Source organism: Monoraphidium neglectum (assembly GCF_000611645.1).
Source record: "Monoraphidium neglectum strain SAG 48.87 unplaced genomic scaffold scaffold00002, whole genome shotgun sequence".
Classification (NCBI taxonomy): Eukaryota; Viridiplantae; Chlorophyta; class Chlorophyceae; order Sphaeropleales; family Selenastraceae; genus Monoraphidium; species Monoraphidium neglectum.
The window spans coordinates 61,258-77,503 of NW_014013623.1; the positions used below are offsets into that span (position 1 = coordinate 61,258).

Genomic DNA, 16,246 nt, shown 5'->3' on the forward strand with positions numbered 1-16,246 from the left:
TGCGTCCCGACTTGCGTTTCCTGGCTGCGGGCACTGCAGGTGTCTCAAGAGGAGGCGCTCTCAGCGCTGGTATCAGTCGGACTCGGACACACCCACCTGCGGGGGGCCCTCCGCAGCGACGTTGCGCCGTGTGTAGCGCGCTGTGCTTGGCGGCTCGGGCTGAAGCGCCGTCGCCATGCGGCGAAAGAAGCACAAGCACACGCGGCGTGCGATGGCCTTTTACAAGGTCCATTTTGGCATAAGGGAGCCCTACAAGGTGCGCAGCGAATTGCAACACCAAACAGCACCCACGGGTGTGGGGGGCGAGCGAACAGGGGTGCGCTGGCAGTTGCCTCAGAACAGCACAGGAGTGAATATGAGCCCAGTAGGTTGAGACCGAACGCTTATGGAATGGCTACGCACCGTTGCACAGGTCCTGCTGGATGGAAACTTCATCCACGCCACACTGGCAGCCAAGTGAGCGGGCTCGCGCCGACACGACTGAGGTGGCGCAGCAGCAGCGCCCGCGCGTTGGCGGCAGGGGCAGCGCGGCGCTGCCGCCACCTGCACGCTCCGGCACGCAGCGCGGGCCTGCTCGCGCCGTTGGCACGTGCGAGCCTGGGCGCCGCCTGGCCGTTTCGCATCCGTCTCGGCCTCCTCACGCCCCGCCCAGCCTGACGCTCCCATCGCCCCATTGAAACGCCGCCCTGCGCCCCTGCGGTCCCCACCGCCCCTGCGTGCAGCATCGTCAACCTCCAGGGCCTGATGGAGAACCTCCTAGGCGGCCCCGTCAAGCTCTTCACCAGCCGCTGCGTCGGCGCGGAGCTCCGCGCCCTCGGCGGCGATTTCGCCCCGGCCGCCGCGGCCGCGCGCGCGCAGGCGCTGCACCACTGCGGCCACGAGCCGCCACGCGAGAGCGCGTCGGACTGCCTGATGGAGCAGGTCGGCGCCGCCAACGCGGCGCACTGGGTCGTGGCGACCCAGGACAAGGCCCTGCAGGCCGCCCTTGCGCGCGTGCCCGGCGCGCCGGTCGTGTTCGCCTCGGTCAACGGCATACACCTGTCCGAGCCGTCCGAGACCGCGCGCGCGCTCGTCGCGGGCGGCGCGGCGGCCGCGCAGGCGCTGCCGCTGCACGAGCTGGCGACGGAGGCGCTGCACGATCTGCATGAGCTGCGGCCGCGGGATGAGGGGTACAAGAAGTTCCGCCGGAAGCACGCCAAGGGGCCTAACCCGCTGGCCGTGAAGGCCAAGAAAAAGAGGCCGGCGCCGGGCGGCAGCAGCAAGGAGGGCGGCGGCGGCGGCGGGGGGGCGCAGCAGCGGCCGCCGCAAGAGGGTGCGGAGGGCGGCGGCGGCGGCGGCGAGGAGGGGGCGGCGGCGAAGCGGAAGCGGAAGCGGAAAAAGGGCAAGGCGGCGGGCGACGGCGGCGGGGGTGGGAGCGACTGACCAGCGCCGCCGCACTGTCTGGCATCACTGCGCGAGCTCTGTTAGCATGACTACCGGGGCGTTTCCCACCACCGTTACTGCTCTCTGTTATGTGACTCTGCTGCACGTCCATAACCGGGCGAAGCCAATTTCAGCAAACAAATGTTACATGCAGTGAGGATGAGGACGCTTGCCTCACCCTGCTGGCGGCTGTGAATTGAGCGCGTGTGCCAGCTGCAGAATGGAGGCCAAATGCAGGCCCAACTTGAAAATGCCCAAAACAGCCAACAAGCACACGTGACTGCTATATGCACACCTGAGCAAAGCCAGGGCACTCGATTGCTGCAGCGGTCCCGACATGTCAGCAGCCCTTGTGCGATTTGCCGCGATGCGGTCTGCTTGATGCGCACAGCGTTGGCTACCAGCTGCCAGTGTGACAATAGAAGGAAACCCTGGGACACCCCCAGTAGGTTAAATGCCACATGCAGGCATTCCTTGCAAGGTGCGTGGTGCGAGCCGGGTGGGGGCAGGGGTTGTCTGCGTCGTCGCATCGAGGGGTATGCACTCCCAAAAACGTGGTGATGAGGCCCTGCGCAACCGCGTGCATTCCCACCATGCAGAACTCCATCGCACGCAGAGAGGCTTGCACACAGGTTGATGCATCACTCTGGATCCCGCCAACCCTCCGCAGCATACGCCGCGTTTTCACAGTGCGTTGTTCGGGCGCGTCGCTGGCGGCGCACAAGGTTCTGCTCACGGCCACGCAGGCCGGGCACCGCTTTCAGCGGAAAGAAAGCTCAAGCCTTGCCCAACACAGGACGTCCAAGTGGCATTCTGTAATGGGAATACCAGCGGTTGTGGCCAAGGAGCCAGTGCACCGCCAAGCGAACCTGATCTGAGTTTGCCAGGGGCCTGCCTGCTGGTAATGTCAAATTGGGTTGCAGCACTGATCAGTGCGTGCACAAAAAACGTCAAGCTGCCTGGTGTCGACCTGGGTGACGGCACGCACGGCTGTCCCCGCTTTGGGGCAGCAGCCGGCCGCGCCATTCAAGCGTCATCGCTGCTTGCCCCGCCCTGCTGGTGCTGCCGTCGGTGTGCGGACACGCCCGCCTCCATGCCCGTGGCCGCTGGCAGCTGCGGCCCCGTCGCGGCGGGTGTATTCGGCCCCTTGCTGTCGTGACCCCTCAGGTGGTGGCGGGGCCGGTGGTGGACCATGGCGCCAGTCTTCGCGGCTGAGGGGGCGGTTGCAGGGGCGGCCGGCTGGCCGGTAGCCGCATCGCCAGGCTGCTTGGTGGGCCACTTCTTGTCATTTGTAATCGTGGCGTTGATAGCCTTGTTGATCATCCCCAGCCACTCCTCGCTGCCATGCGCGAGACGTGTGGAGGGATCCATCGGTGCAGGGCGCGGTCAGGAGGGCACGGCTCCAAGACAGGGGCTGGCAGCACAGGCAACGGGCCGATGCTTGCAAACACGGCACACTTGCGGAAGGGCACGCTTTCACGGGACAGACTTGAAAGCATTTACACCAGCAACAATGGCAGGTGAAGGTGTGCACACTGAACAGCAACACAACCCTGCGGCCCAAGCTCCGCTCACTTGTTGAGCCTAGTGTCGACGATGTCAGTGCCGTTGCCCACATACTCGTTCGCCATAAGGCCGGTCACCTGCAGAGCGATTGCAACAGTCAAAGCAGTCAGAGGCGCTGGCGTTTGTGGGCAGTCCATTGGGAGCAGTGGGCAGTCCGTTAAGAGCAGTGGGAGCTGCAGGAGCCTTTCCTGTGGACTGAGCGGCCAGAGCGACTGAAGGGCGGTCGGGCAGGCGCCGCACATGACCGTGCGCTGGTGGACGGGCTGGGGCGTGGTGCTGCATGAGCAGCGTGACGGCAGGGAGACAGGTTCGGCTGCGTGTTTTTCCCGCGCCTGCCGTCGCCCGCAACCCCAAGCAAGCCAGGCCCCAGCCCTCCCGAGGCCCAAACCGCCTGCACGAAGCTCACCTTGAATTTGTGGCCGCCGCTGGTAGAGCGCGCCAGCACCTTGATGCGTACCTGGCACCGCGCCGCCTGCGTGGGCCGCAGCCTCAGCAGGTATATTGTGCTCTGCTGCAGCGAGTGGTGCGCGTCCACGACGGACTCGTCGCACTCGCAGCCGTTGGCGCAGCGCACCGCGGCGGCGCCCATCCCGCTGTACGACTTGAGGTACGCCAGCTGGACGCTCATCCGCGGCTCCTCGGGGCGCGTCTCGCGCGTGGTGTTGAGCTCGATCACCAGCTCCGCCCCTGGCGTGTGCGACACGAACCCCCACTTCTGCTTGAGCCCAGCGCCCTCATTCACCAGCTCCCAGCCGGCGTGCGCGGCGACGGCCGCCGAGAGCGCCTCGCCGTTGCGGCAGAGGCGGTTGCGCTCCTCGACGTTGCCCTCAAACATGGGCCCCGGTATGGGGAGCGACGCCTCGGCCGCGTCCCACTCGCTCCAAGGGGAGGTCTCCAGGTCAAGGGCGGCGCGCTGGCGGCAGCAAGGTGGACGTTGCGTGCGCCGGGCGGAAGCGTATTAGGAGCGTGGGGGTTCGATGGAGATTAAGAGGAGCTGCACGGCTGGGCATGTCGGGCGTTGTTGCTGAGCTCAAGATGCAAATCTTGGTACAGTAATTTGATGGAATGGCTGCGATTGATCTGCCTGCCCGCGACATGTTGCAGCAATTCCACACCTACGAGGTGTACACAGCAATCCAAGCACACCTGCAGCGCGTAGAGCACCATGTCTGCAATGGCCCTGTGGCCGGGCACCAGGGGATGTATGAAATCGTAGTTGTAGCCGTAGTACTCTGTGAAGTTCATGGTGTACTGGTGATGACGCGCCAGCCGCCATATGGCGTTCCTTCGGGGGGCGGGGGGTAAATGCAGGGCGCGGGGGCATCCAGGGCAAATCAGGGTGGCCGAGCTGAAAGTCAGGGAGCAGCGAGTGCCGGGCGCCACAGGGAGACATCAGCGTGCTGGGCCGCAGGGCACGCAAGAGTTGCCCAGGCCATGGGACAGGTCGGTGGTGGCACCCCGTAGCCGTGGCTGACCCCCCGGCTCATTGTCCTCTGCAAACCTGTGCGTGTGTGCGTGTATGCGTACGTGCGTGCATGCATGCGTGTGTCGATGTGTGCGTGCAGTGCGTGCGCACAAGCACACACACCTGAAACTCAGGTAGGGGGTGTCGTAGTAGGCCGCAAAAGCGCTGTACACGTCCTCCACCGTCCGGGCAAAGCCGCCGCGTTTGGGGTTGCTGTCATCAAACGCCTGCCCCACGGTTGGCAGCTGCACCAAAACGACCGCGGGCGAGCGCGGCTTGTTCAGCACTTTGCGCAGGAGACGTTCGTAAGTCAACCTGGGCAGGGGTTTGTGCGGGGCAGAGCGGACGGGTGACAACAGATTGAGGCGCGCGGCCGCCTCACCCCACGCACTGCGCGGCAGCTAGAGAGTCGTTGCAAGCCCAGCAGCAGTGAACCGCCGCACCCCTCGCTCGGCTGGTGCTGGCACGACACAACCCCCCCCCCCAGCCGGGCCTCGCTGCCTGCCCACGCCCCCCCTTGCGCACGGCTGCAGTCTTGACATCAGCCACATACCATCCCCTGCCCACCCCCTCACACACTCACTTCTTGGGCTCGTTGTGGATATCCCAGCCGTCGTTTGTAGCATACTCCAGGAAAACAAGGTCCACGTCGTCGTCAAGATAGTTCTCCAGGCACATGTTCATGAAGCTGCTTGGCGTGGCAGGCACGCAGCCATTGCGTGCCACGACCTTCGCGCGTGGGAACGCCTCCCGCAGCCGCGCGGCCACGAGGGTGAACCAGTCGTCGTGGCCGCCGGTCACCGCACTGCCCCAGCTGATGCTGCCGCCGAGCACGGCGATCTTGACCGGCTGCCGCGGGCCGTCGGGGCCATCCTGGCCGGCTGCGCCGCCGGCTGCGAGGTCTCGCAACACGCGGCGCAGGCGGTGGCCGCCGCCCATGTATGCGAGGCTGCGGGCCATCTGGGCAGGGTTCAGCAGCTCGCTGCCGCTGAGGAGCGCAGCCACGTGCGGCGCCAGCACCCTGGGCTCTTCGGTGATGGCCGCGCCCCCGCTTTTGCCGCCGCCGCTGCTGCCGCCGCTGCTGCCGCCGCTGCTGTCATCGTCGCTGGCGAGCCGCAACCGCTGCAGGTTCGAGCGGTATGCGGCCCACTGCTGGGGGAACACCCGGGTCCATTTCTTGGCAAACCAACCAGTGAAGGTAGGGGCGGCCTCATCCAACAGTTTACGCCCGCAGCCCTCCAATGCCGGGGGCAGCGGCGCCTCGCCGCTGTAGGAGCCGGCGCCGTCGGCGGCGATGGCGCTCCCCAGCAGCAGCCAGGGCCGTGCAGCTGACGGCCGTGCCGCCACGCCAACGGCGAGCGCAATCAGCAGCACCCACGCCAACAGCAGCGACGGCGCCCAGCCTCCTTGCCACCGCCGGCTGGCGCTGCCGCTGTCGGGCCGCGAGCTGGGTTTGATAATGCTGCTGACTCTGCTGATGGCTGCTGCTGGCCGAGCAATATGCATTTGTTCATTGCTGAAGTGGCGGTCAATGGGTGATTCAGGCGTGGCTGACCTGTGGCCCGCTGATGCGCAGCGACCGTCAAGTGCAGCCACAGTGCCGCCACAGAGGGGCGCATCGGCGCCGCCTTGCATGCCCACCGTATGCGCCTAACGCGTGAGTATCCAGTTGATACTTTCGCTTAGAAGGACCGGCAGGTGTAGCGCCCACCAACAGGGCGCGGCCGAGTGATGGGATGCCGGGCTGGGGTTGCTCGCCCCTGAGCGCGCACGCGCGCGCTGATATGCTCTCAATTATCTAGCAATTTTAGTTTTAGTATCTTGATCTATGATGGGGCGCAAAGCATACTGTGTCACCCGCGAAACACCGGCGTGCTCTGGATCCTTGACGTCGGCTACTCTTGCCGCGACCTGATCATGTCAGCAGTCAGCAGACCTTGTGGATGTGTAGGGGTGTCGATTTACAGGAGCTAAGCGATGGCTGCGGCACCAACTGCCCCGGTACACAGTGTGTATTGCCAATGCTGTCTGTTGCTCCTTGGTTGCAAAGGTGGTGATACGGGTTACCAAAGTGCAATTGCAACCCGATCAAGTGCAAATGCCCATGACCATGCCAGCAAACATCTGCTGTGTAGTCAGGCATCATGCCAGCAATGTGCGAAGCTGGCACACCAGCGCAACGCAGGTGGCATGTGTCGATCAGCAACTGCCGTCACTGGATCTGCGCAGGCGGGGGCGCAGTGCGCCTGGAGAGCTTCCACACTCATTCACCTTGACACAGGCTTGCACCACCAGTGCAATGGTGTGTGGAGCAGCAACAGCTCGTCCCGAGCCGGGGCTGGCTCTTTCGATGGCTGGACCTACGCACCCTGGGTTGCTGCTGCTGACTTGCAGCCCCTTCACACGCCCCTCCTCTCAGACCACCCAGTGGTTTTGTACTAGCTGCCCTCTTCTTTTCTGCGACAAGAAATCTTCTGAACAGAATCGCAGTATTGTTACACACGCTCAGGTATGGTAAAGGCATGCGTTGGCGACGAGCAGCGCAGTCGCACATGATTTCAGGAGCTCGCGCATCAGGACAACCAGCCTGGCCGCTAGAAGTACGACCCCCGCAAATTAGCCAAGCCCTTCACCGGTGTCCCATCCGTCACAACGCGCGAATCCGCGGCGGCCCGCCTCAATCAGGCGGGCCACCGGGCAGTCCTGTGCTGGCGCCCATCGGCACTCCCCGGCAGCGTGCTGGGCTGCCCCACTGGCGTGACGGCGAGCTCGGGATTCATTAGTGTCCCGCGCTCTCAGGTGTTGCGCTCCCCTGCCGTGCATTGCCCTCGGAAAACACTTGGGCCGGGGGCATGCCACAGGCACGCGCGGGTGCATTCAAAAAGGAGGTTCCAGGGAGGCTCCAGGCGGTCAGCCAAACTTCGGCATGGCGGCCTTGAGGGACTCGAGCTGGGCGCTCCAGTCCGCCAGCTGCGCGCGAAAGTCGGGAGGGGTGCGTCAGGGCGAGGGCGGGGCTGGGTGACGCGGCGCGTGTGCGCGCTGGCGGCAGAAAAACACGGCGCGAACATGGATAATCCACAATGGTAACACATTGGATGCGCCTTGCCCTGCATCTGTTGTCACCAACCCTGCAGTTGCCGGCTAGCAGCCCCCTCCTCGCAAAAGCAAACAGCGCCCTGCGGTTGCCGCTGAGGGAAACTCCCAAACTCCCTCCAAACGCAGATGACGCCCGCGCGGAGCGCGCACAGCCGCGCCCCACGAGGCTGACCTTTTGGTATGCCTGGGTGATCTTGCGGATGAGCACCGTCAGGAACGCCAGGGACACCAGGTGCGCCGCCAGCGTGTTGCTGGCCGCCTGCGTCAGCACCTCGATCGAGAAGCTGCTCTTGGCCGACACCATCAGCGTGCCGAGGTTGGCGAAGAGCGCGAGCAGCGCGGCGGCGGCGCCGATAAAGTTGAAGCTGAGGGGGTGGGCAGGATGGGTGCGCCAACCAGGTCTTGGGAATTCAAATCGGCGCTGACAGCCCTTATGGGCTGGTTTACGCAGCACGTGCGCCCGAAAAAACGCACACCATACATGCCCCCGCACACGCATGCGTGTACGCAGAGTACGCACGCCCACACACGCAATTCACGCACACCCACACCATGCATGCACATGCGCACCGACACGGTGCGGGCATACCCCCTCATGCAACAGCAACAGCGGCGCAATGGCACACATGGAGCCCATGTGCAGCCGCGCGCCCGCCCGCCCACCCAGCCCCGCAGGCAGCGCTCACGTGGCGTGCTCATAGAATGCGTTGAGCTGCTTCCAGCCGTCCAGCGCCCCCAAGCCCTCCTTCTTACTCCTGGTCAGGTAGACAAAGGAGAGGTAGGTGCTGTAGCCGGCGAGGGCCACGCCGATCAGCAGAATGAAGGACACGGGGTTCAGGCTAGGGCCCTGTGGGTGGAGGGGGGATGTGTGTATGTGTGTGTGTGTGTGTGTGTGTGTGTGTGTGTGTGTGTGTGTGTGTGTGTGTGTGTGTGTGTGTGTGTGTGTGTGCACGTGCGTGTGCGTGAGTGCATGTGTGCGAATGTGTGTGTGTGTGGGGGGGGGGTGGTGGTGTGGGTGTGACTGTGGAGGGGCGCGAGGGGATGAAACACCATCAGCAGGGAATTCATGCGTGGAAGTCACCACAATTGGAAGCTATTGCGCACGGCCGCTGATTGACTGGGCGCACGTTGCCGCATGCGCGGCATGGAAGGACCGGGCTCGTGCGTGTGCGCGAGCAATCGAACACGCCGCCCACCTTGGCGGAGGCGTGGGCGGTGAAGAACACCACGGCCCAGGATATGGCGGTCAGGACGAGCTGCACCAGGAAGTTGTAGCGCACTGTGGGTCAGGCGGGGTGGCGAGGAGGCATGGAGGCAAGGCGGGGTGAATTGCAGGGAGGCTACCAGGATTGACAGCATGGTGTTTCGTGCTTTTAGGCACAACGAAATCGGACAGCAACCACACATATGCATGAAACCACAGATAGATATTCGAATATGCGTGTACGTAAATTCTGTCCGTCTCTGCACGCACACATGCGCACACGGCCTCTCCCACGCTGCGGTGCCAAAATGTTTGAAAGCCTGGCCGCAGGGCCCCTGGTGCCGCCCGCATGCGGGCCGCGAGCGCGCCTGTTGCTTCATGTCGCCCCATTTAGGCCCAGGCATGCGCCCCGTGCGCATGGTGTGCGCTCACCAAGCTGTGTGATGTCCAAATCCAGGGTGGCCTGGTTCAGAGCGCCCCTGAGCTTGGTCGCGGTGTCCACGGCCCTGTCAACGGCAGCGGACGCCGCGTCCTTGGTCTTCCCGGCCGCCTGGTCGACGGAGCTGCTCACCTTGTCCTGCTCTGCGCGGGCCAGCGTCTGCGGACCATGGCGGCGGGGGGCATTCAGCGCCCAGATGGCCGGAGCCTCGGTTGACAGGGGCAACAGTTGCAGGGTGTCGGGCGTGCCGCACGCCAAGCCCACAACGCACCACCCGTAGCTCGAAAGACAATGGGGCAATCTTTGGGTGCCTCGAGAGCTGCAGAGCATGCATGCACGCTTGCAGGCGTGGCTCATCTCGTGTTGTCACCGACTCACCCGTGGACTCCTAGCTGCGATCTTGGCACCGCAAGCGGGCTTGACAAGCCCAGGCATGCCATTGATGCGCCTCAGGGGCGCAGCCACGCAGCTGGCACGTACGGAGGTCAGCATTGTGGTGTTCTTCGTGGACGACCGGATCAACAGTGTGGGAAAAGCGGATGCAAACACGGATAAATGCAGTGATGTAACGTTTGATTTTTCTTGCTTGCGGGAAGGGTACAGACCCAGCGCTTGGAGAGGCCTGCTTGGAGCGCTACGGTCGTGGGCCCTGCCGCCAGGTGGCGAGGGCGTCCATGAGTGCCGCGCGGACGCAGCGCAACAGTGCTGTGTACGCATGCATACATGGCGCTTGGGTAGGCCATGTTGGGTCTGCATCCGCAAACCCAACAAACCATTGCAGAGACCATCGCTTCCGCTACTCGGCAAGCGGAACACACCAGCCAGCACAAGCTCAACACCAGCACTGCTGCGGCGCTCATGCCTTCACAGTCGCCGTGAGCTCCTTTGTTGACTTGTTTGGTCGCGATGCATGCAGGTAGCATGGTTGACATCCACAGGCCGAGGATGAGTAAAGGCAAGGAGGCTGTCTTGGCCGCGCAAGCGCCACAGCCACCCCGCCCAGGCTAATCCTTTGATGTGATGAGGGTGGAGGTAAGGAGGCCTGCAGAGGTCACAAAACCCTGTGCACCACTGTTCCTCACAGACCCCAATGTTTCCATGTCACTGCATTTGGAGATTCCACAACTGCAGCAGAGTGAAGGTACAGGTGACGACATTGGATGCGAACACGCGAGCAGAGGATCGTCAGTGGGTGGGTGTGTACATGTGTGTGCTGTCAAGGTGCCAGGGGCAAAGCAGCCAGGTTCGTGTGCGGGCGATGTATGTGCGTACGGTCAGGCTGCACATCGCTGCGAGCCTGCTGGTGCACCGAGCTGGGGCGGGATGTGGTGGGGACGGGGCTCATGGTGCTGCCACAGTGGATTTGTACTGCGAGCTCCTGTGAGTGCTGGCTGGCACAATCAATTTATACCGTTGTAGGTAATCACTCCGTACAGGTGCAATCATCACAACCCAGCCTGTCGCTGCATCAGCCAGCTGGTGCAGCATGCCAGCCATGGTGCTCCTTCTTCCGCAGACAAGCACAAGCGCCTGAAGTTGGACGTATTTGCAATCATTCAAAAAATATCGCGGGTTTCCATGAGCTCAGCCCAACGAGACCAGCTTCTATGCGAAATGCTGGACCAGAGTGAGGCACACGGCAGCTGATGACCGGGGAAGCCGATTACATACCATCGCCCCAGTTTCAAGCACCCACAGACACTGTACAACTTTACCGTATCCTGAGTGCCTCGAACGTTCAGTGGTAGATCACTGCGTGTACAACTCCATCCAGCAGCTTGACGAGGCGCGTGCAGGTGCGCGAGGATCCATGCGTTCTCGTTCTATCACTCCCTGCTCTGTGACGGTACCGATACAGATGCATTGCCATTGCAGGCTGCGTCACCGGTGTGTTGGCACACACCCGCCCCAGCCGGGCCCACCAGACGAGGCCGCAGCCGCCCGCCGCACGGCTGCGACGACAACGCAGCCGTTCCCCGTCCCTCCACTTGGCATCCACAGGCGGCGTCCCACTCAATGGCTCGCAACGGCAGCACCCGCCGCGGCCCCATGGCCGTCGCCCTCGCTCTAGTCGTTGCCGTATGCGCGCTGGGCCCAGCCGCCGTCGCCGCCACCCCCCTCCAAGCCGCGTGCCCCGCGGGCCTCACGCCCGACCAGTGCAAGATCTGCGCCCTGTCAGCCACGCCTGCCGCGTGCCACGCGTGCGTCCAGGGCGCCAAGGCGTCCAAGGAGCCCGAAGCGCCCGCCGCCAACGCAGCCACCTGCATGGTCTGCGGCAGCCTGGCCTCCAAGGACCAGCGGGACATGTGCACCGGCTGCGTCAAAACCCAGGGCTTTGCTGCCGGCTGCTCGGCCTGCGCGGGCGCCGCGCTGTACGGCATCCCTGAGAACAGCAAGCCAACGGCCCAGGGCCTGGCTACAGCCGGGGGCTGCTACTCATGCTATGCCAAGGCGGGCAAGGACCTGCAGGTGGGCTGGGGCAGCGGAGCGAGGCCTTTTGCTTTGTGTGGCCGCGCTGGGTTGCATGGGCAGAGTGTTGCCAAAGCTGATGGTGCACGGCCGCTGTGATACAGAGTTGCAGGTGGACATGTCAGGCCCGTCCTGACTTCATGGGCCAATGAAGTTGACCCCGAGCCGACGTGGCAACTGTCGCCCTCCAACACAATCTTGCATCCGCATCGTCCACCCCTCTCCTGACACACCAGGCTACACCCGCCTGTGCCGCTTGCTGGGCGCCTGCCAGCAAGGACCCGGCCGCCTGCTCCTCCTGCGTCGCCGGCGCGACCGGCGTCCCCGCCATCGCGCGCGCCGGCTGCTTCGGTTGCTACCTCAAGACCCAGGCCGACGCGGCCGGCTGCAACGCCTGCCTCAAGGCCGCGACGGCGCCCGCTAACGCGCAGGTCTGCCCCCTCTGCGCCAAGCCCGGCGCAGCGACCGGCGAGCAGGGGCGGTGCTACAGCTGCATGTCGTCCGTCAAGGCGTCCCTGCCGGGCGTGAGGTGGCTCTGCCACTTTACCGGCACCGCCGAGGGCAACAAGCCCGTGGCGGCGCTGACGGCCGCCGTCCCCAAGTACTTCAAGTGCCTCTCGGGGGCCGGCACGCTGGACGCCGGCCAGGCCTGCCGCAAGTGCATGGATAAGCTGGAGGCGGCGGGCGCCGCCGCCGGCGACCAGTGCTTCGCGGCGCTCGCGTGAACGGGGCGCTCCGCAGGGGCAGCAGCGTGTGTGGAGGGTTGCTGCAGCAGCTTGTGAAGACAGGGCTTCCTGTTGGCAGCTGGGTGCTGTGCTGGCTCTTGGGGGTGCTGCCGGGAGGAGGTTGTGTGCACGGTGCAAAGCACCTGTATTGTCTTGTATATCTTGGCAGATGCAATGCTGGTGGGATTTTGGGTAGAAAGGGTTGCGGCCGATCCGATCGCCAAAAGCTGGTTTGAACCTGGGGTCTGGCCTGCGCTGTAGCAAAACGCAATGTCACACTGGCCTATGCTGCGCAGCAGGAGCGCTGAACAGCTCCTTTGCTGCTGTCTTGCGTGGTGCCGTTTTTGTAGGTTTGGGTCCGACTCTGTTTGCACAGTGCATTGTGATCAAGGTTCATGAGATGTAAGACCAAACGATATGCTACATGCAGCTGGTGCCAAGGTCGGTGCTGGGGACAGCCAGGTCGACTGTACTTGGCTGGCAGACTGAATCTGTATATGTTGAATGGAAGGATGACATGGGAACTGTTGAATCAACAAACAAATATGCTGCACTTGGTGTTGCATCCAAACAGACTTGACAGCACAAGCATGAAAAGCAGAGCGCAGCAAGGGCCGGACTGCCCGCAGCGCACGCAGTGCCGACCCACGCCGCAGCCATGCTACATTGCTCGCCCAGCGCTCAAGCATGCCCCAATACCTATAATTTCGCATATGCACAACCCGCACAGCAGTGTGTCGCTGCGTTCAATGACGCCTCTGCATGATACCTTCGAAGCACCCGACAGTCCTGGGACCTTGTATGCCGGGCGAATCACGGTCGGACATAAGTAAAGTCACAAACTGAGATACTGGAAGCACCTGGGATCCTAAATGAACCGGAATGATCTCCTTCAGTGCAGCGAGACCCCTCTCCATCTGGTTCCTCCTCGCGTTGTGTCTGGCGCAACGGGCTCATGCACAGGGGTTGTATATCAGGTGGGTTCATCACATACAGGCCGGCCTTGCGTGATCCGCAGACGGTGCACGCTCCCGCCGCTGGTGACAACGCAGCACGTGGCCCCGCACAGCCTGGAGTACATGGCAATTTGCGGGTGATTCATTGACGAAAGGCTCCCCTTGTCCCCTACACCCTCCTTGACGCTCTGCGTGTGCTGACGATCGCCCGAGTGTCCGCAGTGAGTTTTTGCCCCGCAGCGGCAGCATTTCCGGCGGCACAAGGTGCGTCCTCAGCGCATAGTGCTGTGCTGGGCAGGCAGACAGCGCGCATCAACCCCGCAGTGATGCGATGGCGGCAGCCGCAGAGGGTGCAGGGTTGTAAGAAACCAACGCCGGACCGTGTGCCAGTTGGTCCTTATAGCTCCTCAGCGGGCGGACTGGGCGGCTTGCGCCCATCTCTGTTGCAGCAACCGTTGCATCAAACCAGGCAAAACAACAATCACCCCGCTGTATGGCCGCAGGCTGACAGTATTCGGCGCGGGGTTCAGCGCTGACCGTTTTCTTGGGAACAACAGTGTCTTTGTTGGGCCCTACCCCTGCCACGTGTCAGTCCTCCGCAGCTCCGAGACTGTGGTGGGCCGCGCCTTGCGTGCGGCGCGCCTGCCTGCTGCTCTCAGCCTTGGACCTCTACCTAGCGGCCCTCATAAGGCGCAGGCTTTGTGACATCCGGGCCAGAGAGCCCTGTTCCCATCACCAAGCTACTTTCCAGCCAAAGCGGCATGACCCCGCCCGTACCATGTGCACTGGATCCTGGATGCACACACCAACACATGCACGCACGCACGCACGCATGCACGAACGCGCATGCACACAGGTGGAGTGTGAGACGCCAGCCGTGCCGAGGGCAGGTGCTTACAACGTCACTCTGGTGGTGGACAGCGCGGCGGCTGCCACTTCATGCTGCTATACTTATGATGACGGCCTCACACCCAGTAAGCGGGCCCAGCCTGTCTGCCCAGCAGCCGCCGTGGCCGCCCTCACCGGGGCCACAGTAAGAGCCCCCGGCCAGCTGCAGCGGGCTTCTGCGGGGACTCCACGCAGAGGCCCAACTTAGGGGCCCGCGGCAGGCTCGTGGCAGCGGCATGCGCAGCAGCACAAATTAGCAGCCATCTACCGCTGCACCCTGATTAATCTGGCCCGCTCCCTAGCCCCTCGGCCTTCCCTTGTCCACCCCCGCACGCCAGCCCCACGTCCTGTCCCGCCCCTCACCACTGCATCTGTGCCGTCATCCCGCCAGGCATCCTGGGGGTCACGCCGCCGGCGGGGCCCCCGGGCGCGCAGGCAAACATCTTCGGGTCGCCTGGGGGCATGAACGACCCATGCAAGGCATCACAGGCGGCATCGTCGGACGGCGAAATTGCCTGCCTTGGGGTCGCGCGCCTGGGCCGCTACACATGCCGCGCCAATGCGGGGAGCTGGGCAGTGAGCTCGGACGCGGTGGCCGCGGGGTCGGTGGACCTGTTCGCGCGGTGGCGGCCGCTTGGGGGCTGGCTCTATCGGCTCAACTGCTCGACGCCGCTGCCGGTGGGTTGGGACGCAGGGTTGGGGTCGGGGTTGAGGCGTGGACGGGGTGCCGGAGCTGAGGCGGCGGTGAGGGTCCCGGCGTGCCTCGAATGTTGGGCCGTCAGGGCTGCCACACGGGCAAGTTGGGAGGGAGGATCCCGGGGTTGGTAGGTGCAGCACACTGCAGGGCGCGGTTGTGGCAGGCGCATGGCATGCTGGGTTGGCTTCTTGGGTAGAGGGGGGACGCCGTGCTCGAAATGCATTCGCGCAGGATTTGCACGTGCGTCACAAACTCGCCCGGGCCCGCGCATCTACATACGCAGATGCCCGCACCCCTCCGGCATGGCGCGGCGCGCGAGGTTGGCCTGGGGGTGGCCGGCAGCCACAATGTCAGCGCCCTATTCGAGGGGCCCCTGGTCGGCGGCGCAGCCCTGGCAGCTGAGCGGTCATTCCTGTCAGACAGGCATGGGCGGCCCTACCAATACCAGGTGGCTGGGGTGCAGAGCCATGCGCGTGACGGGCGCGGCCGTGGTGTGGGAACGGCTCCGCTGAGCAAGGGCGGTGCGCTCCGTGGGGTTCAGGGGGAGGAGCCTTCCAGAGTGACACTGCGGGATCAGGGCATGGCGCCTGCCATGGGGCGTGCTTTGTTTGCAATGTTGCGCTGCACTGGCGCGCTGCGCGCCGTTGCACTTGCACCCGCGCTGCAGCCGCCTCCAGGAGTCTCAATGCGAGCCTGCCAGCTGCATCCAGGCGCTGTCACTCGAAGCCTCCCACCCCCCCTGCATCCAACGCGTGCAGGTGTACCCAGTCATTACGTCCGTTCAGCCTTCCAACGGCTCCCTGGCTGGCGGCACGCTGGTGACAGTCCGAGGCAGCGGGTTTCCCGAGATCCCCGCGGCAAGTGCAAGCAATGCCCCCTCGGCCGCCCTTCAAATCGTCATGGGAGGGGGCATCCCTTGTGACCTCGTGTCCTCCACCTTTGACGAGGCGCGATGTCGCACGCGCCCGGCGTCCTGGGCCGCGGCGGCCGGGGCGGCTGGGGCCGACGGGACAGGGGCTGTGAACGGCACCGGCGCGGGGGCGCTGCGCGGCGTGTTCCCCGGCATGAGGGGCATACTGGTCGAGACCTTCAACCGCGCGTGAGCATCGGGCGCCTAGTCCACTGCCCCTCTGGCAAGCGGCAGGCATGGCCCACCAGCGTGCCTGTGCTGCAGCTCAGAGCCAGCAGGTCCACCATCTGCAGGTGCTCTGTGACCACTAGGCTTGGAACCAGGTATGCAAGCCTCCACATGCCGCCCATCCGCCACGCCTCAAACCGGGCGCCTCACCCCCAGGGTGCCAACTGGCGGCTCCGATGCA

At 64.3% G+C, this 16,246-nt stretch overlaps 4 protein-coding genes across 4 annotated transcripts; 2 read left to right on the forward strand and 2 right to left on the reverse strand.

Annotated features, from left to right (window-relative positions):
* Positions 1-211: 211 nt before the first annotated feature.
* On the forward strand, positions 212-1,422 carry MNEG_0038 (putative rRNA-processing protein UTP23 like protein; the record flags this gene model as incomplete). The annotated part of the gene is made up of 3 exons (XM_014051486.1): positions 212-256; positions 453-589; positions 723-1,422. The coding sequence occupies 3 exons, from the start codon at positions 212-214 to the stop codon at positions 1,420-1,422; spliced, it is 882 nt and encodes a 293-aa protein (XP_013906940.1).
* A 1,571-nt stretch (positions 1,423-2,993) lies between these two features.
* Positions 2,994-5,959, reverse strand: MNEG_0039 (hypothetical protein; the record flags this gene model as incomplete). Its single annotated transcript, XM_014051487.1, has 5 exons — positions 2,994-3,065; positions 3,395-3,901; positions 4,135-4,273; positions 4,577-4,768; positions 5,037-5,959. The coding sequence occupies 5 exons, from the start codon at positions 5,957-5,959 to the stop codon at positions 2,994-2,996; spliced, it is 1,833 nt and encodes a 610-aa protein (XP_013906941.1).
* A 1,404-nt stretch (positions 5,960-7,363) lies between these two features.
* MNEG_0040 (hypothetical protein) lies at positions 7,364-9,684 on the reverse strand (the record flags this gene model as incomplete). Its single annotated transcript, XM_014051488.1, has 6 exons — positions 7,364-7,423; positions 7,722-7,914; positions 8,236-8,396; positions 8,746-8,828; positions 9,186-9,351; positions 9,571-9,684. 6 exons carry the CDS (start codon positions 9,682-9,684, stop codon positions 7,364-7,366), a joined length of 777 nt encoding a protein of 258 aa, XP_013906942.1.
* Positions 9,685-11,241: 1,557 nt separating this feature from the next.
* MNEG_0041 (hypothetical protein) lies at positions 11,242-12,386 on the forward strand (the record flags this gene model as incomplete). The annotated part of the gene is made up of 2 exons (XM_014051489.1): positions 11,242-11,661; positions 11,898-12,386. 2 exons carry the CDS (start codon positions 11,242-11,244, stop codon positions 12,384-12,386), a joined length of 909 nt encoding a protein of 302 aa, XP_013906943.1.
* Between the last annotated feature and the right edge of the window lie 3,860 nt (positions 12,387-16,246).